The 27,086-nt window shown below is 69.1% G+C and overlaps 1 protein-coding gene across 1 annotated transcript in view; it reads right to left on the bottom strand.

Annotated features, from left to right (window-relative positions):
• BOP1 (BOP1 ribosomal biogenesis factor) overlaps positions 1-27,086 on the bottom strand; it is a 52,773-nt gene that overhangs the window by 21,285 nt on the left and 4,402 nt on the right. The window contains exon 3 of the mRNA XM_083826365.1: positions 21,356-21,457. Coding sequence (XP_083682491.1) covers positions 21,356-21,457 — 102 coding nt within the window. The remainder of the gene's footprint in view (positions 1-21,355; positions 21,458-27,086) is intronic.

Here is a 27,086-nt window from a genome sequence, read left to right on the forward strand (position 1 = left end):
GGCCCCAACCCCTGCGGGTGCCCGGGCGGCTGCTCCCGGGGGAGCCGGTGCCTGGACGTGCCCGCCCCGCTCGGACCGAGCAGCGCTGGGGAAGCCGCTGCCGGGACCGGCCCGCTCCCCTCGTCCCCTCCAGCTTTGAGCCACGCCATCCCCTGGACTCTGAGTCCTGGGGTGCTGCATTTGTTGAGTTTAATCAATACATGCTGGTGTTTCATGTCATTGATATGATAATATAAAGCCTGAGCAACTTGTATAATTAAAAGTGAGTATGGTTCAGCCCGAGGGCCGCAGCCTCCTTCCTTCCAGACCCTCACCGTTCCTTCTCGCCCTCACCGCGTTCGCTCCCCTGCTCCGGCTGCCGGTGCCGTCGGTCAGCGAGCGACGGAGCCGCAGCTCGAGCTCCGTTCCCCCAGCACCGGCACCGGGGCGAGCACCGACCCCCTGTGCCATGCCGGAGCCCAGCTGGAGGAGCAGGTAAAAGGCAGGCACTCTGCACACCAGATGCTGCAGCTGAGCCGGGCTTCCTGGGGAAATAAATTACACACGGCGCAACGAGCTCAGCGCTGGGCCGCGCTCCCCCAGGCAGGGCTTGCTCGGCGATTTCATGGGCCCCTGGCTGCAGGGCAATGAAACGCTCCGTCCTAACGTCACCAAAACGGCGGCCCGAGGCTATAAAGTGCGCAGGATGGAGCGAAGCTGAGCCCCTGCTGGGGGCTGAGCCCGGTGCCTGCGGGTCTGGGGCGTGGGGCCCGCGGGACGAGGCTCGCAGCAACGCTGGAGGCGCGAGCGAACCCCCAGCACTGGGGTGGGGACGGCGGGGGATGGAGGAGGAGGTGCGTGGAGGAGCCCCAGGGACCTGGGGGTGTTGGATACCCAGCGAAGAGAGCGCGGCCATCACCTCTGTCCTCCTCGCGTGCACGGAGTGGGCCCTAAAGCAAACGCAGACCGGGACACGCCTGGTGAGCGCCCGCTGTGCGGAGGAGCCCAGCCCCGGAGCTGCAGGGTGCTGTGCGGCACCTCCCGGCCGGGGCAGCCAGGGACAGGACAGCCAGGGACAGCGAGGGGAGCGCGGGGAGGCCGGCGGGTGCCCTGCCCTGGCATCCGGCTCCTCCCAGGCCCGGCAGCTCCGCAGGGAACGGGACACATGAAGCCGTGCCCCCGCTGGGCCACGGGCTGCGGGGGGACGTCCCCAGGCTCAGGGCGGGCAAGGGTTGTCCTGAGGGCCACCGGGGTGGGAAGGCTCCCCAGCCCCTCGGCACGGCCATCGGACATGTCGAGGTCGGAGCAGCTCGTGCCGGAGCAGCACGGCCCGGCCTCAGCCCCCAGTTAGGGCAGCGGGCAGAGGCCGCTCTGTTCTGTGCCGCAGGGTCCGGAGGCACCGAGCGGCTCGGGTACGGGGCCGCGGGCTGGGTGCGTCCGGCGCTGCCCTCACAGGGAGCTGGGCTGGGCACGGGGGCTTCACGCGAGGGTTTGGAAGTGCTCTGCTCTGCACAGAGGGAATTTTTGCATTTTTAATTTCAACACTAGTGGTCTCGGAGCTGGAGAAAGGGGTTTGGAAAGCCTCCCTGCCTCTCAGGCAGGACAAAGGCACGCACGAGCAGTGACGGACGCTTTTAAAGCGCACTTCGGAGGCGCTGGGGAGGAAAGCTTCAGTGGAGCCCTTTCGGGTCCCGCAGATGAGGTCGTAACACTCAGCACTTAGACGATGCTTCGCCGGTTCCAGGGGACGCTGCCAACTCGTCCCCACCCACACCGGGGCTGCTGCGGTCACGCAGGGACAGGGTCCTCAAGCACCCAAACGCACGGCACGGCAGTGCAGGTCGCCTTAGCGCGCACCTGGCGGGAGGGTGCCGGTGCCTGCCCGTGCCGCAGCCGGGCACCAACGCGGTGCAGAAGGCACCGGCCGCAGCCTCGGGCAGCGGAGGAGGAGGAGGGCTGCTCCCGCTCGGTGCCGCGCGCACCGGGGCTCCCGCAGCCTTCCTCCCCCTGCCTGCCACCGCCAGCGCGTGTGCTGCCGGGGTGGCGAGGGGAAAAAAAACAGGGAAAGGGATGTGCAGGCACTGCTGCGGGGGACGCAGCCCCCCCGGGTTTCACAGCATCTTGCAGCTGTGCCGCAGGCAGCAGCCGGCTCTGGACAGACCGCGTGCGGATGGATGTGCCCTCCTGCCCGCGGCGCCGGGTGCGATGCCATCGCTCCCCGGTGCGGCCGCTCACCTCCCTGCCCGGCTCTGACGCACGCACCCTGCGGGGGGGAAACCTCCCGGGACCGGCAGGAACACGCACGGCTCTGGAGACCGTTTCCGCTCCCTGGCCGGTGCCAGGGGACGGGCGGACGTCCGTGCAGAGCCGTGCGGCAATTGCTCTCAGCTGTGCGATAGGGCCTGCCCGGGCGCCGAGCAATTTTCCAGCACATTTTTGCTCTGTGAAGTCACAGGTAGCTCCGGGATGCGCACGCCTGCCCCGGTCTGCCGGCTCGGGGGACGGGGCGACGGGCAGCAGCTCCTCTCTGGAGCCACCCCCGTGGGACTGGCTGCAAGCCACAGGCTCTTGCCCCAGCCCTGGGCACCGCAGCTCCGCTCCTCGCCCCTGGTGCAGCCCAGCCCCTGCCTTCAGCCCCTGGCACCGGCTTCTTTCGGAATTTGCACGGCTGCCCAGAAGGGGGTGGTGGCAGGAGCGCACCGCCACAGGGGCTGAGCAGGCAGCGACGAGGTGACCGGGGACCGAAGCAGCCTGGCACGGGCACCGGGACACCCCCAGGGGGCTCCATCGCCCCCAGCCCGGTGTGTGCGACCAACCCGCAGCCACGGGCACGGCTGCCAGCCCGGAGGCAGAGCTGGGAGCAGGGAAACGGAACAGACGAGGTGCAAGCAGGCGAAGGGACCGAGAGCTGGGAGACCCCTGCTGCGAGGGCGGCGACCCCCAGACCTCTCCGCTCGCGATGCCCAGAGGCTGTCGGCTCGACACGGGGGCACATTTCAGCCTCTGGCCAGGAACCAAGCTGGGGTGTCCCACGGCGGTGCTGCCCTGCGCTCCGACAGCGCCCGAGCTGAGGCTGGGAGCCACCAGCGCCCGCCACCTTCCTCGCCTCGAGGCAGAAATGCTCATCGAAACCACCCTGCTGGAGACAGGAGCTAATGAGGCACGACGAGTGTTTAATTTAGCACAAACAAAGCTCTGCTGAAGGCGGCTCTGCGCCGCGCTACCTGTGCCCGCTGCCAGCCCGCAGAGCCCTGGCACCGCGTCTCCCGCGGCAGCAGAGCTCTGCACGCCAGCACAAAGTCAACCCACAGCACGCCGCCCCGCCTCGCGCACCCGGCAGCGAACGCTGCCTCCGACGCGGTCCTGGCGAGGTGAGCTTCACCCAGGGGGTGCTGACGGGGGTACCACAGCCCCCAGGTCGCTCCCGGTGCCGCACGCTGCATCGCCCCTGCACGTCTGCTCCTTGTCACGCTCCGGAGGGGACCGGGGACACCAAACACCGGCAGCAGCCCGGCACGGAGCCGCCGCCAGCCCCGCTGCCGGTTCCTGCCCCTCGCAGCCGTGCCCTGGCTCAGCCCCGAGCTCCCCAGGCGACTGCGCTGCCTGGCAGTGACCAAAGAGTCCCGCCGGCCTCGTGGCACGCCGGCACCTGGCAGCCCAGAGCACGGGGCCCTGCCGACCCTGTCTGCCCCCAGCCCAGCTTGTCCCCACGTCCCCTCCCGGCTCCCAGCCCAGCCTCTGCTGGCCCGCCGTGGCTGAAACACCCGACCTCAGCCACGGGTGGGTGTGCAGAGGCTCGGCCTGGCGCCCTCGCCCCGGGAGCCCTGGGGAGACGTGGACCGGGCAGCTCGGGGCGCGAGGTCCCCGATGCAGGACGCACAGCCCCCGGTGTCCCCGCACGCTGCTGTGCCCGGGACGGGAGCCTGCACGTGGCTGCAGCCGCTGCTGCTCCCAATCGCTTCCATACACCTCCCCTGGCCCCCGCGCCCCCACCCCGCGGCAACGCGTGCAGCTGGCGGGCTATTAAAATAATGCAGGTGAAAATTATAGGTTAGCTAGTAAAGCCTTAAAGAGGTCCCGGAGAAGAAAGGAAAGGGGTCTTTAAACACACCTTCCTGGGGAAGCAGGCCTGCCTGGGGCGTGCGGCAGCCCCCGAGCAGCCGGGCTGCCCAGCTGCAGGGGCCGGAGAGCTCGGGCACCCCCCGGCCCCTCGCCCGGCCCCCCCAGGGCTCGCAGCGCCCCGCTTCCCCACACCTCTGAGGCTCGGCCCCGCACCCCGCGGCAGCGCGTGCCCCGATGCCTGCCCGGGTGGGACCCACTGAGCCCCATGATGCGCCCTGGGGGCTGCTCCTGCCCCAGCCCCACCGCAGCTCAGCGTTAGGAGCACGGAGCCGAGGTGCGCGGTGCCAGCAGGCCGGCAGGGAGGAGCTGCAGCTCCTCGGGCGCAGGCAGGGCCAGATGCAGCAGCACCACGGGGCATCGCCTGTCCCCTTGGGCCTGAACGCCTCGGGGCAGACGGAGACCCGTCCGCCTCTTTGCCACGAGTGGGAAAGGACAAAGAGAGGAAGCAGCCCCTTGCTGTAAGGAGCTGTCTCCAGAAACCTGCCCTCCGGGGAGAGACCTCGCCACCCCCGCACGCTCCCAGGCCCGTTTGGCTTCAGCTCCCACCCGTTCATCTCCCGCACCCACCAGGAAGGGAAAAACGGCTCCAGAAAATCAGGGGGATGCTGCACGCTGCGCCCAGCCGAGAGCCGTCCTGGGGGAACCGCAGGGCACACGGGAGCCGGGATCAAGGATTTGGGGTGTCAGGTGAGACCGCAGCCTGCCAGCACACGAGGATTTACACGCGGGGTTCAGGAAAGCAGAGCCGGGTCTCGCCAGCCCCGGGGACCGCTCCAGATGCGGGACCCGCAGTGCCCAGCCCGACGGGCCCTGCTTCCTCCTTGCCCCACAGCCCAGCGAGACGGGGAGAGCTGCGCCACGGGGATGTCTCCTCGTGCAGGCACGCACTAACTGCTTACCAGGCTCAGCCCTGGCCCCAGGGGGTGAGCGAAAGGGGCAGGGAAGGAAGAGAAGGAAGCCCAGAGGTGCCGCGCGCACCCCCAGGCACGGCAGGACGCGAACGCCCCAGCTCGGCTCCGGGGGGGATCGGTTTCCCCGGCCATTCCGCATGGCTGCGGGGCTCCGGGGAGCTCTGAGAACAGGAAGCCAGCGGTGTAATTTTGAAGGAAATTCTCAAAGCCAAGCCATTAAGGGCTAAAAAGCGGGCTGCATCCAATTCGATCGGAACGGAGCAAAATAAAAACCATCGTAATGGCAGGTTCAATATTGAGAGTAACCCAATTCCAGATTTCCTCCTCTTAATCCTGCAGGAACCCGCAGATGGCTGGGGGAGGGGGCCGTGCCCGCCCAGGCGCGCGGGGCCGTGCTGCCGCCATGCTCGTGCCCCCCGCACGTCCCCGGGGCCCGGAGGAGGCACGGCGAGGAGGCACGGCACCGCGCGCCTGCCCCGAGGCCGAGCTCCGCGCTCACCGGCACATCTCCGCCACTCGTGGCACGGAGCGGTGCGACTGTGCTGGGGTCCCCCGGCACGAGCGAGTGGGGCTGTGCCTCCGCAGCCCCTTCCCAAACGCCCACGGGTGCCCCAGGACCTGGACGAAGCTTTCAGAAGGCGTAACGGGGGGGGGGGGGGGGGGGGCAGTCACCGCTCAGCCGGCGCCGCAAACCAGAAGCACTCGGCGCGACCACCTCACTGCGGGCCGTGCTCGGCGTCACGTCGGTGCCCAGGGATTTGGGGCCAGTGCTGCAGCCCTGGCTCTCGGCCTGGACACCGCGTCCCCCCCGCCTTGCTGGGGGAGCCGCGTGTCGGGCCGGGCTGGGGACGTGGGGGCAAACGCGGGGAGCGCGGCTCTGCCCGCGGCGAGCACGGAGCCGTCCCGGCCGCCCCGACCGCCGGGCGCCGCGCTGCCCGTCCCCGGAGGGTCCCGCGGCCACCGCCGCTGAAAGCCTGGCCCGGGCGAGCCCCCTGCTCGCAACTACCTGTCCCCAGGCCGGGGGAATGAGCTGCTGCGCTCCCCACATGATCCATCACAAGGTGCTCCCTGCCTGCAGCCCTGCTTAGCACCTGCGCGGCTGCCAGGAAACACATGTGACCCCGCCGGGCGGGCTCGGCAGCCCCTTTCTTCCTCTGATTTAGTTGCTGCGAGCTGCTCCCCGCCCTCCCCCTCGCTCCCGATGCTTGCCAGCTGGGATCCCCGCTCCCCCGGCAGGGCAGGTGCCGCCCGAGCCCCCCGGCCCGGCGGGGAGGGAGCCGCGGGCGGGGACCCCCCCGGTGCCGGCGAGCCGGGCCCCCTGCGCCCCGCTCCGCTGCCGTGGCTCGGGCGCAGCCGCGCTCCCTGAGCGGGGTCGGCCGGCGGCCCCGGTGCGTCCCCGGCCCCGGCAGCGGGCGCGAGCCCCCTCGGCCGCCCCCGCCCCCTCCCCAGGCAGCTCCAGCTGTCAATGGCTCAGATTGGAAGTGCAGGTACGGTGCTGGCGCCCTGCCCGTCTCCCCTGTGTCTGTCTGGTGAAAGAGGAAGCCAGTCCACCTCTGGAATCCTTCACTCTCTCCTCGTTCCTGCTCTCCCCGCGTCTCCCCCGGGGATTCGGGGTCAGCCGCTCTCTCTCGGTCTCTCTTTTTTCCCCTGCCCCTATCGGATTACAATGCGTGCAGTGTTCGCTCCAAATCCCCCACTGCACGTTAATTCTGTTCCTCTGTCTCTAACTACCAAACTGCTTTCCTGTGCCTCCTGTCTTTCCATTCCTCCTCCGCTATTTTTTATCTCTGACAAATAGAGCACGTCAGCTCCAATTGGAGCGAGCGGGACGGGGACGGGGGAGCAGCCAGGAGCCGCCAAGGGGGCAGGCGGGGAGGGAGCCCGGCCAGGGCAGGGCTGGCAGAGCCCGCACCAGCGGTGCCGGGCGGCAGAGACGTGCGGGTGCCCGGCTCCATCGCCCGAATCCCAGTCGCTTCCAGTGCTCCGAGGAGGTGCCCCGGAGCTCGGAGACGGGCCCTGGGTCCGGAGGCCACCTGAAGCAGCTGGGACCTCCCATGCGAGCCACCAGCCCCTGCCTCAGTTTCCCCCTTAGCGCACACGGTTGGCTCCCCTCCACAGGCTGGGATGCTGCCCAGGAGCACGGGGCGAGGCTGCTGGGACGGCTTTGTGCCGAGCTCTTTGCTCCTGCCCAGCGCCGGGCCAGAAGCGGGACGTACGGACTGCCAGCACTCCGTGATTAGACAGACGGGCCCAGGCCGTCGCTCCTCCTAGAACCAGCCGCCTCCCGCTAAAGGCAGGGCAGCAGCGGCACCGCTGCAGCCGAGCCCCACGGCCTCCCTGCCCAGGAGGCACCGGCGCTGAGACCCCCCTGGTATCCTTCCCCAGGAGGCAGTGGTGCTGAACCCCCCCACCGCGTCCTGCACCGCAGCCTGGGGACCCGGCCGGCCACCGGGCAGCAGCCCCGGTGCGTGCCTGTGCCTCAGGGCGCTGCCGGCACTCGCGGTGCAGGGGAGGAAGCCAGGAGCATCCCGGCCCCGGCCTCCCCGGGGACAGAGGATGGGGAAGGAGCGAGGGAGGAGGCACGGACCAGAGGAGGGGGCGGCAGGACCTCACCCCGTGCCCTCCTCCTGCGACGCGGGGCTGCGGCAGCCCCCTGCCCCGCAGCGAGGGGCACGGCGGGGTCAGAGGGTGCGGGGCTGGGAATCCCCGCACCGCGCGCAGGAACCGCGGAGCAGTTAACGAGGGGAAAGCGCTCGCGGCTTCCTCCGCTCGGGGCTGGGCGGCGCCTCCCCCATCGCAGCCCTCCCCAGGAGCCGTGTTTGCCTCGTGAGCCGCTGTCAGCGGCCTCCCTGGCACTCCCTGGGCAGGACGGGGAGGTGGCACCGTCCCGGCCCCCCGGGGCAGAGGGGACCCTAGCAAGGTGGGGAGGGGCAGGCACAAAGGGCAAGGACGAGGGAGGCCGGCGGTGCCCGCTGTCAGGCAGGAGGGCACACGAAGAGCAGGTGAATTCCGCCCGAACACCAGGAAACGCTTTCTTGCTACGAGGGCGGCCCCGCTCCGCTGCAGGTTGCTCAGGGCGGCTGTGGGGTCTCCGTCGCTGGAGAGGTTCAGAACCCAGCGGGACGCGGCCCTGGGCGGCCGGCTCCAGCGGGACCAGGGCAGTGCGTGCTCCCTGCCAGCCTCAGCCCCCCTGGGGGTCAGTGCGGGGTACGGACCCACAGCCCCCCCAGAGAGACCCCCCGAGCACTGCCAAAGGCAACGCAGAGGGCAACCACTAGGCTTCAGAGTCAACAGGCTCACAGGACAGCGGGCAGCCCGGGACTTGCCGCATCCGCACAGCCCTGGGAGCACAGCCGAGATCCGCTCCGCATCCGCCACGCGCCAGGGCCATGCGTGTCCCCGATCAGCACCGCCCGGGGCGCGGGCTCAGCACCTCCGCGGGCAGCTCCCCTCTGCGCCAGGCGCTCTGGGCCGTCCCGGCCGTCCCGCTCTCGCCAGCCGCACTTGTCACGAGGGGAGGCAGGGAAGCGGCTGTCGGCAGGTAACGGCACCCGTCCCCGTCCCCCCCCCACCTCGCAGCCCATCTTCCACAGCAGGAGGCCGCGGGGACAGCACGGAGCCCGTGGTGGTGGTGGCTGCAGGTCCCGGGACCGGCCGCGCTCACGCCTCTGCCCGCTGCCAGCGGCCGCGCGGGGGCCGGTCTCCCCCCCCCCCCCCACCTCCGATCTTTCCGTGCTGATTTACTGCCCACAGAAAAAGTTTCCCTCTTCGAATCCAAGATTCCTTGCGTTTTGGCTCCTGCTCCCGCAAACCCGAATCAACTGTTAATTTTGGCAAGTCCCGCTCCGTGCTCTGACCGTGGTTGGACTTTTCCATTCTCAACACCTTGGGGGCTGCTCCGGGGGGGGGGGGGGGCACAGGCATTCCCCCTCTCCCTGGGCACTCTGCCCTCCGCGGCACAGACACGGACCGGGAGGACACGGGGGCTGACCCCGCGCAGCCGGGGGAGACCCGGAGCCGCCGCTGCCCGGCCCGGTGCTCAAGGGGACGCTGTCGGGGAGGTCCCACACCGCGGGTCCACGGAGATCCTGCAGCAGCGCCGGGGCGGGAGAAACCCCACGGAGCAGAGGAACCTGCTGCAGGGGGACTGTGGTTACGTGGGCTTGGGAGCTGCCCCGCGAACGTGTCCAGCACCGGCAGAAGGCACGGGGCCGGGGGCCACGGCCGGCACGGTGCTCAGTAGGGGCCGGCGCCCCTGGAGGGGCTGCCTCGGCCCCCGCCGGGTGCCAAATCCTGGCGCTGGCCTGCGCGCACGCTCCCCTCCCCGCGGCCAAGAGCTGCCTTATAAAGGAGCCGCCCACATCTCGCTTCTGTGCAGAGCAGGCCCAGCTCGTTAAAGATTACGAGATGTAAAGGCAGAGCACAGGCCCCCTGCCTCGGCGCCTTCCCAAGCAGGGCAAGGGGGGGCGGGGAGGGGGGGGGAACGGGGCCACGGGCCTGGGCAGCGGCCTCCTGGGATGCGCGGCCCCCTCCCACCGCTCCCCACCTGCGGAGCGTGCGCTTCCCGCTGGGATCGACGGATTCCCCCTTCCTGGCGGGCTCAGGGACGCCCCCGCTGCCCCTTACGCCGCTGGGGAAGGGAACGAGCCAGGCGCTCGCGGGCTCCGTCCCCCAGCTGCTTTTCATCGTGCCCAGGACCCCCCCGGGACCCCCTCTCCCGGCCATCTGGGAGCAGAGCTCGGCGCGGATGAAAGGAAACGCCACGTGAGCCCTGCCCGCGGTGACGGGCGGTGGGTCTGGCACCTGCACCCCCCGGCCCCCCCCGCCCACGGAAGGATCAGCCCGCGCAGCGGGAGCAGCACGCGATCCAGCCCCGCTGCTCCCCGGGACCTGCCAGAAAGAAAGAGCAGAGTCTTCCATGTCAGCATTCCTCCTGCTAAGGAAAACACGGCCCCTTCCCCTGAAGAGCCCATTAAAGGCAGATTTCCTGCCGGGCGCCGGGGGCAGGGGGCAGAGGGAGGACCCGGGACGCGCGGCACGGTGACCGCCGGCCCCGAGCGAGCCCTGCCGGGATGCGCGGCTCCTTCCCGCCTCGAGGGGATGCTCCGCACGGTGACAGGGCTCCGGCGCCGGCTCCAGCTCCTTCTGCGTGGCATGAACCCAGAGAAGCGGCTCCGGGGGCTGCAGTACTACAGGCGAAGCACGCGCACCCCAGAGGGCACAAGGTGCCATTTTCCTGCTCTCCTCGCTGCAGGAGGCAGCAGCCCTGCCCCGACGGCCCCCCAGAACTGCCCGCCCCAGCTCCAGCCGCAGAGGGGAGGCTTTCCCTTGGCGATTCCCTTTCAGTGAAGAAGCAAATCCCACAGGCCCTGAGCACCGCAGCCGGGGCGGCCTCGTGCCTGGCTGGCTCTCGGCACGAGCCCCGCAGCCTCCTGCACGCACCAGACCCCGCTCCTGTCACCGGCACCCACGTCCCTACGCCCCAGGGGGGCCTCTCCAGTGGCTTGGCCTTCACGAGGCCGCTCGTGGAGGGCTGAGCCCACAGCCAGGAGGACGCCGGGGAGGTGGGAGATGACCTTTGGGGTCCCCTCCGACCCGAGCCGCTCCAGGATGCGACTGCACGACACGGGGAGCTCCGGCCCCTCGCAGCTGCACCGGTCGCTGCCCCCGGCCCCCCACAGCGCAGGGCGCCTCTGCCTCCCACCAGCCTCGTCCCCAAGCACAAAGCGAGACAGGTTTTAACGACCCCGGGTCATTAAGGCAGCATTCCTGCAAAGCCAGCGCTCGGCGCATCGCCTCCCCCTCCTGCCACCCGAGCCGGGCTCCGGAAGGAGGCCTGGCCCAAGCCGAGCCGTGCGGGAGGACGCGCTCCTGGGAGCAGACGGACTCGCTCCCCGGCGAAACAAATGCCTGAGCGTCACCCACATCCCTGTGCCGGAGCAGCGCGTAATGGGAAAACCCGATGTGGTAGGAAAACCTGACGCTGGGAGAGGAAAGAGACGGGACGCACGCGAGCGGGGGCCGGACAGTGGAAAGGGGGCGCAGGGCTGGTGTGCCCCCCCGAGCCCTGGGGGATGGGGGGACGCGGGGCCCGACCCCAGCCCAGGGCCGAGGGCGGCAGCGGGCCCGCCGGGGAGCCGTGGTCGTGAGCGAGTTTCAGGACAGGGCCGGAGCGGGGCGAGGCGCCCTCGTGAACAAAGAGGGATTGCCATGGGGCTCGGGGGCCGCGAGCACGAGCCCCTCGGCCAGAGCACGCCGTGCAGCTGGGGTGGGACGCCGAGGGGAGCGGGGACGCCGGGGGGAGTGGGGGCTGCGGCCAAGGCTTCTGGCAGCCGGCGCTTCGGTAGCCAGCAGAAGCCGTTAGCGGCGCTTGGCCGCGGAGCAAAGCGACGCGTGGTTCCCGGACGCACAAACAGGCGCTCGGCAGCGGCTCCGCACGCTCTCCGGTTACAGCCCAGCCCCGGGGGCGAGCGCCGGCACCGGACGCGGCTTCCGATCGCACCTGGGCCCCGCGGCGCGGCTGCTGAGGGGCAGGGGGACCCGCGCCCACCGGGCTCCGCACCTGCGCCTGGGGAAGGACGCCCCCGAGGGCTGCGGAGACCCAGAGCTCGCTCCCGAGGCAGCTCCTGCCCCGCGTGTGAGCCAGCACCGCCGACAGCAGGCACCTGCCTCTCCGGGGTGTCCGCCTGCGTCCCCAGACCGGTGTCACAGCAGCGGCCACGCCGGCTGACCCAGCACCCGGTCCGGCTGCAGATTCCCCTGCAGGCTCCCCGAAAGCCGGGTTGCTCCTGGAAGCCCAGCGGGCGCTGACTGCGCCCCGTCAGATCACCCCGGGCCGGGCAGCCCCTCCAGCCCCGCCGAGCTCCAGAACCTTATCCCCGCTCCAGGGGAAAAAAAGCCCACGCTGTGTATTGGGATGAAGCGAGAGCCAGCCCGGCAGCGTAAGGGAAAGGCCCCAGAGAGGCGTGCCCGTGGTGCTGAGCATGCAGGAGCACGCGGTGACACACGCGTGTGCCAGGCGCACCAGAGGTGCCCGGCGTGCGGCCCCCCGCCCTGCGCCACCGGCAGCGACACGAGCGGGGCACCCCTGGAGCAGAGGCTTCACCTCAAGGGCTGGACCTGGGCAAAAGCCCTAAGGAAGGAAACCAACCGGCTCCTTGCTGCGGGTTGCTCCTTCCCTTGGGGCCGGCAGCTGGAGGGAAGTGAAAAGCCCCGCAGGGAAGGGCTCCGGCTCTGTGACCCTGGGAGAAGGAGGCTCCGACCGAAGGGCGCGTCAGCCTCGCCCCCACGACGGCAGTGGGGTGCTGTGGTGGGGTTGCCGGTGCCCGCAAGGACACGTCCACCCTCCCGTGCCCCCGCGGGGCCAGCTCTGCCCCTTTCTGCTCTCTGACACCGTCTGTCTGCCCTGGGCTTGGCGACCCCCAGACAACAGGGCCTGCCCCATGGCCATCCTCGCGGCTGTGCGGCTCCCCAGGGGTCCCGCTGAGGCCTCCCAGCACCCTAAGCCAGGCGCCGCGGGAGACAAGGGGGCTGGCTTGGGCACAGGGCCCGGAGGGAAGGGACCTTTGGGAGCAGCCCCCATCTCCATCCCCTGCTCGCCAGCACCGCGGGCCCAGAGCTGAACCCAGCGCTCCAGCTGCGGCCCCCCAGCCCTCCCTCCTTGAGGCCAAACCCCCCGACGGAGACCCGGGGACAGCCTCCTGCACGCCCGCTGCTGGCCCCTCTCCTCCCTCCGAGCGCAGCCCCGGCACAGGAGCCCCCGTCCAGCCGCGGGGCGAGCGGAGCAGAGGCAGAGGAGGCTGCTCCGAGGCTCGCTCTCACCACCAGCCCGCGTTCCCCTGGGCAGCAAACCGCCCGCCTGGGGTGGCGCCGCATCCGTGCTGCCGCAGCCTGCACGCGCTGGGCTGTGCCGTGCCCCCTACCCAATTAGCAAGGCGTCATTTAATTAGCACGGCTCCACCCGCCACGTGGGTTAGGAAGGAGCTGTGAGGCAGGTGCAGGATGAGCGCGAAGCCGCGCGGCACCAGTGTGCGCGTCCTCCCGGCCGGCCACGAGGCCACCGCCACCCGCCGCCACCGCCGCCCGCTCCGGCCTCGCTCCGCGCTGCGGGAGGAAGCTCGATCGCTTCGACAGCCTCGTCGGTGCTGGCAGGCACCGGCCCGCTCGCTATCTTCCAGAGGTTTGCGAAGGGGCTGATTATTTTGTTCCAGAGTTTTTCCAGGAATTGCAGCGAAGCCGAGCGGTGTTTTTTTGGACGAGCTGTGCTACTGGATAGGGAGAGACGAAAAAAAATCTGCCAGCGGGGCCAGCCTGCGAGAGAACCGTGAGCGACAGGAGGAGGAGCGGGGCCAGGACCACGGGGCCAGGACCACGGGGCCAGGTCGGCAGGGCCAGGACCATGGGCTGGCACCAGGCACGGCGGATCCGTTGGAAGGGCTCTGCCCAGGCCCAGGCACGGCAGCCCCTGCCCGCCGGGCGCTCGAGCCAGAGCGTTCCCCGAGCATCTCCTGCCCTCCGAGGGCCAGATCGCCTGCGAGCAGGCCCAGAGACCTCGGCTGACGGCAAAGGGGAGAAACTTCTGGTCCCAGGGACAGCCAAGAAGGGGCGAGGAGCCAGGGGAGCCTCAGCACCGCGGCAGCGATGGGAAAAGGAGGTGCAGGATTCGTGCATTAAGGCCCTGTGCCCGCCTCGCCCCTTCCCCAGCGCCATGGGCCCAGCTCGCGGCGCTGCTCCCTCCTCGCCTGCACGCTGCCAAACTGCGCCGCCTGCTGAGCGCCACTCTCCTGCCTCCCCCCGGGCGATGTTAGGAATTTACAGACTGACCTGGCCGGTCTGGAGCGGGGGGTCTTAACTCAACAGGCACCCACAAATCCCCCTCGCCGTGACCAGAGAGCAGCGCTGGGTGCCCGGCGCACGCTGCAGCCCTGGGTCCCGAGCAGTGCCCCGCGGTGAGCTGGGCGACTTCCACACCCTGCCCTCCGCCAGCCTCACGGCTGAAACCCCGACCCCACGAAACCAACCAGGCCAAGTTTTCGCTCAGGTGCTGCTAGCAGTGCCCCCGCAGCCCCTCCAGGCAGCGCGAGGAAGGAATCCCCGCCAGGGAGCAAGGCTGAGCAGCGCCTGGTTTTCTGTTTGTTTTGGTTTTCCTGCCTTCCTCGCACTGGCTCCGAATTACTGGCTGTTTGGTGACGGTTGCTTTCTGCTTGGGAGTTCACCGTGCCTTTTTTCTTAAGTCACTAAAAGCCTTCCGAATGCACAACTCTCCGAAGGCACAGTCCAAATACTTGTTTCCGTGCCCTGCTCGCCCCAGGCTGCCTGTCCAGGGTGCTCTTTGCAGGGTGCTGGTGCTGCCCTTCACTGCGTCGTGAGCCTCTCCCCCACAGCCCCGACTGCCCGGACGCTTCTCCTCTCCTGCCAGCCCGAGCATCTCCTTCCTGGCCTCCCGTCTCAGCGCTGGGTGCGCCCCGCTGACGTCTGTGCTGAGGAATCCCAGCGGTGCTCAGCCCCCGACCTCCCCTGGAGGGGGACACGTCGCTGTGCGAGGAGCCTCCCCTCTGCGGGCAGAAACCCGCGCTTCCGAGCGCTCCTAGGAAGCAGCCGTCGCCGCAGCAGGCCCGGGAACCTTCCCAAATGTCCCCCTGACACCGCTGGCACAGCCGGGGTGAGAAAAGTGCCAGGCCGGTGCTGTGCTCACGGCCGCCCACCCGCACTGCCTGCTCCGGCACCGGGCACTGGGCAGATGGCGCGGGCAAAGCCGCGGTTGGGCAGCGGGCACCGCAGCAACGAGCGCCGGATGAGCAGGAGACGCACGGCCCTGTCTGGGCGCAGGGCGAGGAGCGCCGGACGTGTCCCCCAGGAGCAGAAAGTGGCTTTGCAAAGCCTTCCCCGCCGGAGAGGTGCGGTGTGCCTGGTGGCAGCCGTCAGCAGGGGCAGCTCACAGGGGCAGCAAACGCGCGCGGTGCGCCGCGGCTCGGGGAAGCGATCCCGGTGGCGGAGCGTCAGCCCCGGGCTCGCGCACCAACCCCCTCGGGTCCCCGAGCTGGCCGAGCAGCCTCCTGCTTCCTCCGCACGTCCTCCGTACCCAGAGCGGAGCCGAGCCTAATGAGGTGGGACATTGGAACAGCGGCCAGCCATTCAGGGCTGGGGATGCTCGGGGTCCCCGCGCCCCAGCCCACGCCTGCGCCAGGCAGCACCTGCAGGCGGGGCGGCCGAGCGGTGCCCGCAGCCGTCCCGTCCCGTCCCGCCCGCGGCAATGCCCGCGTGGCTGGAGCAGCGCCAGGCGGACGAGGCGCTCCTTCGGCAGGAGGCACGCTGCCGGTTGAACGCTAGCAGGATCCCTGGCTCCCTGTGGCGGAGGCTCCGCCAGCTCCGTCAGCGGAGAGGTGGGAGCCGCTCCAGCGGCGGGGGCGGCAAGAGCACGCTGCGCTTCGCCATCCTCGCCGGGAAGGGGAGAGGGCTGGCGCGCCCCGCGCCGGGTGCCTGCGGCCGGAGCGCAGCACGAGCGGTGCAGGGATGGCAAGAACAGGCACAGGGCGCTGCGAGGCTTGGCGACATCGGGCACGGTGCAAACCCAGGCAGGCGAGCGCTGCTGAAGCGGGGCAGGGGACGCGGCAGGGGACGCGGCAGGGGACACCGCCAGCCCCCTCACCCGGTGCGGGACCGTGCCTGAGCTGCGTACGGGGAAATTGGTGCTCAGCCTCACCTGTCCTGCACCTGCGCGCAGGCTGATCCCTGCCTGCTGGAGCTGGTGGGTGCCCGGCACAACACCAGTGCCACGGACAGGCCCTCCCGTGGGAAGGGGCAGCGGTGCTGGGGACGGGGTCAGTGCCATCAGCCCCGCTGTAAGGCAGCTCTAACCCTGCCAAGCGTGAGCTCGCGCTGCTGCCTGGGTGCGCTGCCCGCCACCTGCGCCCAGCTCCGTGCCCGGCGTCACCCCACGAAGGTGCCGGCAGCCTTCGGGTGCCCGGGGGCAGCGGGGGGCAGAGGCAGGCGGGACGGAGGAGCCGGCTCACAGGAGTCAGCTCCCGCAGAAGGACAGGCCGTAAGCTGAGACGCAGCCGAGCGCGCAGACCCAGCACGCAGAGGGGGAAAGTAAATGGAAAAAAAAAAAAAAAAAGAAGAAGAAAGAAAAAAAGAAAGAAAGAAAAGTTTCCACTCATCAGCCGAAAGTTGTTGTGGGTTTCTCGCTCTCCTTGGGTCAGAGACCTGATCGTTTAAATGCATTCGGTGATGTCATTCCTTCCAGAAGGAAAAAGCCTTTCCTGCCCCAACTGAGCTGCTTTACAAACGCTTTAAATATCAAGCTTGGGGCAGCCAAAAGACAGAGTAATTTACCTCTTTTTTCATGCCTGTATCAGCACCGGTTAATCGGTGGCTTTCCCTCGGCGCTGCACCAGCCCTGCCTGGACCTCGAGCCCTCCTTGTCCCCCCCACGGAGACCCCCGGCAGCGGAGGCGCCCGTGCCACCGGCCACTTCCCCACGGCGAGCGCGAGGCCGGCGCAGCGCGGGGACACGCGGCAGTGCTGAGCCCTCGCTGGCAGCAGCGTGGGGAAGGGGCTGCCCCGGGCCTGGCAGCTCCAGCCGCGGTCCCCAGGCTCCGACACGCTGCGCACGGAAACTTTCCGTCCTGGCTGCGAGCACCAGAAACCCGAGCGAGTGCCCGAGCCGCTCGCAGCTGCCGAAGCTTCCCCCCGCGGGCCAGCCCTGCCTTCCTGCGGGGGCCCCGAGTGTCCCAGCAGGCGCGGAGCCGGCCCCGAATCCCTCCCTCCTCTTCCTCCAGAGCAGGACCAGGGGCACGGGGCGCGAGGCGAGGCTCGGGCCCCTCCGACTCTGCCCAGCCTGCACGTAGCACACGAACCTGCAGCAGCTGAGGCCCCTACCGGAGCCCCTGCGCCGGCCTTCATCGGGAAACCCACGGGAAACCCACAGGCAGCAGGGATGAGCACCTCGGGTGGCCGCTGCTCTGCTGAAGGTGGGCTGGGGCCTGCTGGAGAGAAGACCCCGCAGCAGCCCAGACCCCGCAGCAGCCCTGCGGAGCCCCCCAGACCCCTGGCCAAGTGGGACGAGAGGGGTCCCCGAGCCCCGTCCCCTGCCTCTCGCTGCTCCCACCCCGCCGCCCAGCGGCCCCGGCAGGGAGCGGAGCCCCGCGGGGTGCACAGCCCGGGGCCGAGCGTTGGTCCGTAGGGTGCCGCGAGCGCCAGTTTTATTTTAAAACGCCGCGGCTCCAGATGTTCTCGTTACTCGCGGCGGTATCTGCAGACCTCACGGTCTCAAAGCCTTTGGCACCACCGGCACCGCACGGCGACGCGGCCTGCAGCCAGCGCTGTGTAAGAGGATCCGCCCGTGCGGTGCGCGCGCCCCTCTCCTGCCACTGCGGTGTTAAACCCGACGCCTTTTCATCTCCTCCAATATCCCCTTGTGCTACCTTCTGCATCCTGTTATTGTGTCCTCTCAGACTCCGCTCCGGCTCCAAGCTACACAAACCTTGTCTTTCCACATCTCTTCATCTCCCGATTCCCCCCAGGCCTCCAATTAGCCCTGCTATCCATCTCTGGAGCTCTTTTTTCTCTCCCTACGTCTTTTCAAAACGGAGTAATGGAAATGGGGCATGGCACTGCAGCTGGAGGACCTCACCGACGGGCTGGAACGGCGCTGTCAGTGCTTGCCTTCTCGCAGCCCATTTCCAACTCCTTCCCGCCGCCGAGCGCAGCAGCAGATGCTTGCACCGAGTACTTTCCAAGAACTCGGTTCCTGTGAGCGAGTGGCTGTTCGGGAGCCCCGCAGGCGCGAAGGAGCCCCCGCCACCCCCAGAGCCGCCTCCTTCAGCGCAGGTAACGCGGGTGAGCTCTTCCCCAAAGCTCCCTGCCCTGCTCCCTTCTCAGTACCAACAAGCGCAGGGCGCCGCTGCTCCCGGGGACGGGCGCAGGCACGCTCTGCAGGGGGAAGAGCAGCGCTAGCACGGGCCTTCCCCTCCGCAGAAAGGGGAAGGGACGTAAAAAGCGTGGATGCCAGCAGCACAACCACTCGACGCAGGGCAGCGGAGGCGGTTTGGGACCCGACTCCTGGGTGCGTCCCCGGGGTGGCTGCGGCCTGGGGGTGCCAGGCCCTCCCGGCCCCGCGCCGCCCCCAGCCCGCGCCCCGAACTCCTCGCCGCCTCCTCTCGCACCTCCGCGGGGCCGAGCACGCGCGGCCGCCCGGCCAGGCACGCTCGCGGGGGAGCGGCGAGCCGGGAGCATCTGCCGGAGCCAGGCAGGTCAGGAAGCGCACGCACGGCCGCGCACACACACACGGAGCGATGAGTTTAAGGAGCTGTCTGCCAGCAGCACATTCTGCAGGGTTTTTTCCTCTCTTGGCTAATCAGCTACTGAAAGAAGAGCTCCCTCGGCCCGGCCAGCGCTGCGCCCCCCGCCCGGCTCAGCTGCGCTGCGGAGGAGGGAAGTGGGCTTGGAACAGCCGCCGGCTCACCGAGGAGCACTCAACGCGCCTTCATTCATTATCCACTGACATATGGAATAGTCATTGTGGGAGGAAACAGAACCAAACAAAAGCCCCAAAACTGCTTCCTCCCAGCGAGGCCCTGACAGCCTCTGCAGCTCGCGGCCATTCATCTCCGCGCGGCCGAGCGCAGCGACGCCCGGGCTGCGCGGCGAGCGCCGGGGGAGCGCCGGGGGCCGGGCGGCGGGGACGGCCCCCGGCGGCACCGCCACGGCGGGCACGGACCCCGGGGGCTCCACCGGCGGGCACGGGGAGGCCCCGCGTGCGACACGGGCTCCCTACCCGCCCGGCCCGGCCAGGAAACCGATTTATTTTGTTGTGTCTCTTCTCTGAGCACACGGCAGAGACCGGCCGGGCGCGGGGCCAGGCTGAGCACCGGCAGCTGCCAAGTGAGCGGGAGCACAGCTAGAAGAAATTTAGTCTGCGCTAAACACAGGGGCATAGCAGGTCTGAGCTATTATTCTTTATTAAAGAGCTCCCAAGCCCACGCACAGGCAGAGAGGAGCGAGCGCGAGCCCCGAGCCAGCGGCGGCGCTGAGTGACAGCCGGCGCAGCGGCAGCAGCGCGCCCTGGGGCACGGCCGTGCCGGCGGTGGCACCGGATGTTTTCCCAACCGCTGCTGCTTTCGGGAGCGATCCTGCGGGCGCTGAGCGCTGGGGCCGGCTGGGAGGTCGGCTGGGGCCACCGGAGAGTGGCCAGAGGTTGGCAGAGGGGAGCAGGGTGGGGGGCACCGTGCAGCTGGGGGACCCCCACGGCACCCCCGGCACCCACCTGCTCCGCAGGGAAATAGCGCCCGGGGACAGGCACACACCGGGGGCTCCCGGGCGGCCCCAGCACCGGAGCTGGCTGCAGGATGGACCGGCACGGGGGGGGGGGTTCCCTGCCACCACCACTCAGAGCTGCCCGCGCTAAAGGTAACGCCCAGCTCTGAGGGAACCATGGTGGCGATGCAAAGGGGCAGGCAGGAGCACGCGGCACCGTCCCTACCCGATGTCACTACGTTTCTCGCGTGTTGCCCCCGGATAGCCGGCACCGATGACGGCAGGGATGACCCACGGGGATGACCGGCTCCGCAGGGTGCCCCGATGTGCCGTCCCCAAGGCAGCCGGCACCACGGTCACCCCAGCTCGGCGCCGTGAGAAGCTGGTCAGAGCCGCACCGCAAACCCCGAGGCTGCTGGGGGGGGCGCGGGGCTGTTTGCGGAGGGGTGGTCGCGAGCCCCCCAGCAGCAGCGACCGCAGGTGCAGGATGTGCTCCAGCCCCAGCCCCTGGTCACGTCGCAAAGCGACGCCGCTGCCTGCTTCGCGTGGTGCCGGGACAGGCTGCGCCCCGACGGGCCGGGGGGGCGGACGCACGCGTCCTTGGTGCCCTCAGGCGCGAGGTGCTGAGGCATCACGGCTCAGCCAGCCTTTCATTAGGAGGAGGCCACAAACTAATTAGGACAAAGGTACGAAGCAAGCTAGCTCCCAACAAAAAAGAACAAGAGAAAAACAAAATCCGCAGCCCCCCCTCACAGCGAGGAAGCGCTCTCCTGCTCCCCGCGCCCCCCATCCCGCGCGACAAAGCGGCCGAGCACAAAGCCCCCAGTGTGCGCATCCCGGCCGCAGGAAGCAGAAGCATCAGGGTTCTTCTGGAGGAGAGATAACTACAATTACAGAGAGGGCAGGGGGCTGGGAGCGGGGAACAAGGAACAAAGCCACTGGAAGCTGCTCTGATGTCAACAGGTTCTGAATCAGCGCTCCCCCCACGGGGGCCCTGAAACAGGACCAGCTGGGGAGAGAGAGACCTCGAATTCCTGCATGAAAGGGTTTTTTTCCTGGGTTATGCTGGAGACATTACACAAGTGTATGTTTTCTATAGTCATATATTTCCCTTCTCTCTAAATCTCTATTCCAGACCCGGGGGCAGGGACTGCCGGCAGCTCCAGCGCCAGCCCAGGTGGGCCTCCAACATCCAGCCCGCAGGGCCCCGGCGGGAGCAGCGCGGCCGCAGGCTCCCACTCCTCCCCTCCCGTCCCCTGGGGCTGGCGCTGGAGCATCCCTCAGGGCTCCAGTACGCGCAAGCCACAGCCCTTTAACCATCCTGAATGCCCCGGAGCTGCCACCCTGGGGCTGGGTGCTCGGCCAGGAGCCCCGCTCACGTCTGCGCTCCGCAAATCCCCAGCCAACGTTCCCGCGGCTGCTCCCGGCCTGAGCGAGCTCCCGGTTTCGGCACCCGTCCCGGTAAGCTCCGAGGCTGCCCGGCACCTTTCAGGTGAGCCCACGTCCCCGGAACGAGGGCCGGATCCAAACACCCCCGCAGCCCTCGGCGATCGCTCCGTGCCGACCCCGGGGCTCTGCTGGAACAGCTGATTTGCGCCAGTCGCACTAATTGGTTTAGCAGACGATTAAGAGAGGCGGTGAGTTGTCTGGAACAACCGGACCCGAGGAGCGCTTTCTCGCCGAGATCCCGCTGCCTTCCACGCAGGCAGCTTCCAGCCCTTCCCGACACGTCGACCCGAGGCCCTGCGGGCCGGGGGCCAGGCTGCCAGGCAGCCTGAGGAGCCCAGCAGAAAACCACAGCTCCGGGTGGGCAGAGGGGGTGCGACCCTCAGGCAGGGTGGACGGGGTCTCTGCCCCCACAGGAGGCAGACCCGCCACCCGCTTTGGCTGCCCCAAGCACCAAGCCGTCGGCATTAGTGGCAAAGAGCGGTCGGGGCAATCCCCGTCCGGACGCAGCACCGTTTGACCACGCTCCCTCCCGTGAGTTTGCACCGAAGCCAGCAAGGAGAGGGAAATGCATCCCCCCTGTCTCACATCCCTATTGAAAACACCACCACCACCACAAAAAGCTTTGCAGCGGGTCCTACCTCTTCGTCCGAGCTGTCCTCCTCGTATTCGTCCTGGGCAAGCAGACGCTCCTCTTTGGTCAGGAAGGGACCGGCCTCCAGCTTCCTGGGAGCCCCTTTGACCTGAAAGGGAAACAAAGAGCTGGGTGAGTCCCAACACACGAACCTCTGCAGTGCCGCGCTCCCCGCAGCAGAAGCCTTGGCTGGGCCACGAAGCCTGCATCTGCCCCCGGTGCCCCGTCGGGTGCCAGGTCCGAGGCCACCACGAGCGCCCCGTGCCGCATCCTGCGCGGCGCTGCGCACGCGACCTCTCGCTCCCAGCTCCTCCGGGACGCCGCGTTAGAGGGAAGGAAGGAAGGAAAGAAAGGGCTCATTAAGCAGCGGGCGCTTCTGCTCGTCTGGGACTGCCAAGACAAAGTCAATCGCCTCTCTTCTGAGGACAGGTCGCCGGGGCAGCTCTGACAGCTCGCGGAATCGCATTCCCACTCCCCGGGCTCAAAACCTCTCCAAGTCCGCGGCTTCCACACCCCAGCCACCTTCCAGGCGGGCGGCCCCAGGCCGGACCCGCAGCGGGGACGGGTCTCAGGAGCACAGGCGGTGACGGGCCCCGTCCCCACCGACAGCCCGGGGTGAGGTCGGCGCGGGCAGCGCCACCCGCTGAGCCCCAGGTCTGCTGCTCCCGAGCGCTCCCAGTACGCACAGCCCCTGGCCTCCCAGCTGCAGGGGGTTATTCTGAGCCTGGCGCGGGATTTATGGTCCCCGAGCCCCGCAAGGTGCCCACCAGCCCCCTCCTCCTGCCCGCGGAGGTCTCTGCTGGCAGATCCCCGCCTCCCCAGCAGATCTCGGGGAGGACAGGCCCAGCGGGACCGCGCTCTCCACCTGGCAGGACAACACACGGGGGCTCCTGGCGCCCCCCACGAGGGCAGGCTTTCCCCAGCACCGTGCCCCACACCGAGGCCCGCACCCACTGCTGGGCTCCACCACGTTTGCGCTCAGGGCTCCAGAGCTGCTGGACGAAGCGTGCGCGATCGGGTGACGCACCAACGACCTCCGCAGCACGACCTGAAGTTACTGATGGGTTTCAAAGCGCTGAGCGCTGCTGGAGCCACTCCGAAGCCCAAACGCCTTTGGCAGAGAGCAGGGCAGGATGAGGCCGCGAGCACAGCCCCACGGTGGCAACGCCGGCGGGACGGAGATGGCCACGTGTGACACGCTGGGCCAGGCGCCCCCGTCCGCGGTCACCCGCGAGTCACCCGCAGGGCGCCGCGAGCAGCCCCTGTCCCCGGGGGACCCCCGCGCCCGCTCTGTGCCGGGACGGGGGCTCGGCCACCGCGGGGCCACGCGGCAGGGCCGAGGCAGGGCAGGGCGCTCAGACAGCGCCGGCCGCCAGGCTTCGCCCACTCGCTGACCCGCTGTGTGGGTGCCGAGCAAGCTGCAGATCCTTCCCTGGAAAAGAGATTCGCTCCCCCCCCCCCCCTTCGCCACTCGGGGCGGGGGTAGGGGGAGAAGGGGGACCCTGGCTAGATCGGGTTTACGGGAGGATTCAGAGAAATAATCGGAAAACCAGCCCCAGAAAACGTCCCCCGCGGGAGCAGTAAAGCCCGCGCAGTGTGTGATCACCTTCTGCTGGACGCGCAGACCCGCGCAGCTCCCCCGAGCCGCGGGGAGCGGGGTGGGAGAGAGCCTGGAAAATCCTGGGCCGGCAAGAGGATGAGATTACTGCAAAAACAAAAGGCTTTATTAAAAAATTTTTAAAAAGGGAGATTGGAGATAAGTTTTTTTCCAGGCTTTTGGCGCTCCGATGGCTCTGGACTTGAGTTTCCATCTCTCCCTCTCATTTCCCCCTCTCCCGCCACCGCGACGAGCGGGGAAGGATCCGGGGCTGCGAGCTGGGGCTGCGCTGCACGGCCCTGGGGCACCGAGGAGCCAGGAGGCGCCACGCAGCCGCCTGGCGCTGCCGGGGAGGCCTGCGGGCATCCTGGGCCCCGAGCTCCATCCGAGGACAGGCACCGAGGCAGCGCCCAGGCCCGGGACCTCCGCAGGGGTCTCACCGTGGATGGTGCACCCCCAAAGCCAGCCCAGGGGCACCTACGGGCGGGTCCGGACCCTGCAGAAAAGCTTCGCCACGAGACCAAGGACGAGCCCAGCTAGGACATCGCCCCCACACCCAGCACCCTGCTAGGTTTGACCGAAGCCTGTCTGAGGCACACCGAGCCTGCCAAAGAGGCCGTTTTACCCCGAAGCAGGCAGGACTGCTACGGGGGGTTCAGGCAGCAGGATCAGGCATCCGCTCCTCTCACGGGCGTGCCCCGCGCCTCTCCGCTCTGCCCCGGTGCACGCAGGGCCTTTACCCACACCGCTCCTCGGCGCCGCGCGAGCTGCCTTGCAGGCACGGGAGCGCTGCGACCGCTCTGCAGCCCAGGCAGCCCCTGCAGCGGTGCTCGTTCCACCAGAGGGCGGCAAGCCGTGCCGCACACGCTGCCAAAATCCAGGAAAACCCCCCAAAATGCTCCCCCAGCACCCCACGTCATGGCCGGGGCTCAAGGACAGGGGCTGCCGGGGGTCCCCTGCCCCAGACCTGAGTGCTGGGCACCACCGACAGCCGTCACCGAGCCGCGTCCCCGCGGGTTTGGCCGCTGAACGGGGAGGTGGGCGGCAGCTGCCTGGTGTCAGCAGCCGGCCGGCTCCAGCTGCACCACCAGGGCTTGAGAACACGTTCAGCTGGGCGCGGGGTGACCGGGGAAGGAGGGACGAAGGCCCCACAATGAGACCCGAGGCCTCCTCCTGCCCAAACGCGCCCCGCGCGTGGATCGGCCACGGCTCCTGCGCCCACTGCCCCGGGTGAGTTCAACAGAAGAGCTCGGAGAAACCAGAAAGTGGGATCCCTGCGCTGAACCACGAGCAGAGGGGCAAGGAGCAGGAGGGCGCTGCCCACAGCCCCATCCACAGCGCCCCGTGCCACTGAACCTGAGCTGAAGGGTGGCCAGCAGCAGGCAGAGCAGGGGACACGAGCCCCGGCTGCCGCAGGAGCCTCACGGCACCGCTCGGGGCAGGTCGCAGCCGCCTGGCGCAGGGAGCAAACCCCACAAGGAGCACGTCACGCACCCGGCTGCCAAGAGCCACGGGCGGAGATGCGAAGGAGAGGCAGTCTTCTCGCCATAAGTTAGCACCAGTGGGAGAAAGGAAACGTGCGTTCAGGAGCACGAGCCCTTCCCAGGGCGCGACACAGGGGCAGTGCTGAAGCAGCCCTGCCTGCCCCAGGGCGCTGCCGCGGTCCGTGGCCGGATGAAGCGGTGTGAGGACGGACACCGGCCTTGGCACCGTCCCGCGATGCCCCACGGGGACAGCTGGTGGCTGCGGGGCGCAGCCGTCCCTCACGGCCCTTGCCAGCCGTACAATACACCCCGGGGCGCGTTGACGGCCCCGCTGGATCCTCCTTTTCCTCCGCAGACCGAGGGTCACTGGAAGGTGGATGAACGCAGCAGGAGCTGCGTTGGCTCCGCTCCCCCCGCGCAGAACCTGCCTGCCTCCCCCCGCAGAGCCCTCGGCGCGCTCCCACGCAGTTCCCCCAGGTTCTGGAGAAGAGATCAGAAACTCCTGGCTTGCGATCTTCCAGCGGGAGGGGAGAGGTCCCCGCCGTGCCCGCAGTCCCAGCAGCCGCGGAGGGGAGCTCCCCGGCACCGGCACCGCAGCGGGGTGCTGAGGAAGGGGCACGCTGCAGCTGCGGGGACGGAGGTGGGGGGCGGCCAGCAGACGGGTGCCGGGCGGCCTTGGGAGCGGCGGCAACGTCTGCAGGCCGAAACGCCCGGCCCCAGCGTGGGCAGGAGAGGGGCTGCGAGGTTTCGCGCTCAGCTTTACCGGGTGCAGGATGCACACGGCGGGGGCTGGACCTGGATCCGCGGTGCCAAGCCCAGACCTCGCTGAGGTCGTGCGGTCGAGGTGGGGAAAGGCAGGCACCTGACACCCCCCCGTATCTCTTCCCGGCTAAGGCAGGACAGCTCTCGGGCCCAGCGCTGCCAGGTGCCCCGCTCCCCCTGAGAAGCACCCTGTGAAGCTGCACCCCCGGCCTCACTCAAAACGACACCTGAAGGAGAGCAGGGGTCCGGCTTCCGAGAGCGCCAGGAACAGCAGCCCCGAACCCCAGCTCACTGCGCTGAGCGCTCGCTTGGGCTGCTCGCTGCGATCCGGCCTCCGCCTCCTCAACACGAGAACCCCGACCTGCAGCCGCTCCGGCGCCTCCGAACCAACTGCTGGCGGCTCAGGGACAAACGACACGCAGCACATGCAGGGCTCGTGAAGAAAGTGAAGATGGAGCGACGTTACTCCTCCTCGTGAGCGGGGTCGTGGGCCCCGAGGAGCCCGTCAGACCGCTCTGGTGGCAGTTGTAGGGCCAAACACGGGTTTATCTCACCACCAGCCCTTGTGCCTTCAGGGGTTTCCATTCTCCAGCAACCTCTTGCAGGGGACAAAGGGGACCCGCACGCCGTCGCAGCGCCCTGCAGGTGAACACGGGTACGCCTCCGGTTTGAGCTCAGATGTGAGGGGATCCAAATCAGCACTTTCAGAAGAAGAGCAAGGACATGGTTCGTGCCGGGGCCAGCCTCGGAGGACTCGTGCCAGGGTTTGTGCCGGGGCCAGCCTCGGAGGACCAGGACGGGGCAGCCCAGCCCGTGCTGGGGCCACAGCACAGAGCTGCAGCCTCTGGGAGATGTCAGTGCTGGCGCCCAGGAGGAAGCCGGGCAGAAGTTCCCCGCGGGAGGCACCAAGAGCGCGGGGCAGGCACTGCCAGCAGGTCCTGCTGGCGGCCGGAGCCCAGGGGACCTCTCACGTCTCGAAGCCTTTGGTGGAGCAGATGCTGTCTTGTACCCCTCTAAAACGGGGAGGCAGAACCTGGGAGGCTTCAGAGGCTGCTGCTGGCCTCCTCCCGTCGCCCAGCTCCGCGCGCCCTGCCCTGCAGCACCGCCCTGCCATCGCTCCGACCGCTGCGTCGCCGCCAGCCGTACTCCTGCGGGGGCCGGGGCTGGGGGGGAGGTGGCTGCCAGGGCAAGGACTCGCCCTGAAAGTTCTCACCCTGCGGGCAACCATCGATTCGTTCCGTTTCACGGGGCTGGCAGAGCCGCTAACACCGCAGCCAGACGAAGCCCGGTGAGCGACGAGCGTCTCACTCCCGGAAACGCCGGCACTGGGGACCCCGAGACCCCACTGCCGCGGCGCGGTGGCAAGGCACCGCGGGCACCACGTGCCACGCAGCGGCGCTCGCCGTGCTGCCACGAGCTGCTGCCAGCACCGGCAGCCGTCTCCTTCCCCTCCGCGACTGCCGGCGGCGCATCCCAGGGGACAAGAGGCAAGGAGGCTCGGCAGAAACGGGGCCGCCACGAAGGAATTTGCCGGCTGCTTTGGGCCGGCGCGGCTGCTACGAGCACAAATTAACCCGGGAAGAGCAGAAGCAGCGACGCAGGGCTAGGGAACCGGTGCCGGAGGGGCTGCCCGGGTTAGGAAAGCAGCACGCCCCCACCTCAGCCCAGCCTTCAGCCGCCGGGGCCTGTCCCCAGGATGCCGGGAGCGGAGCCGGGCAGCGCAGGGGCTGCCAAGGAAGAAAGCCCGGCTTGTCACGACGCTGGAAGCCATTAGGAGGAAATCTAACCCGACAAGGACAGCCTAATATTTACACAGCCCTGCGAGCGAGGGAGGCACCGAGCGCGGGGCTCGCAGCCCGCTGACAGGCAGCGGCCCCTCGTGCCCCGGGGCCCCA

This window comes from Anser anser, assembly GCF_964211835.1.
Source record: "Anser anser genome assembly, chromosome: 2".
Taxonomy (NCBI): Eukaryota; Metazoa; Chordata; class Aves; order Anseriformes; family Anatidae; genus Anser; species Anser anser.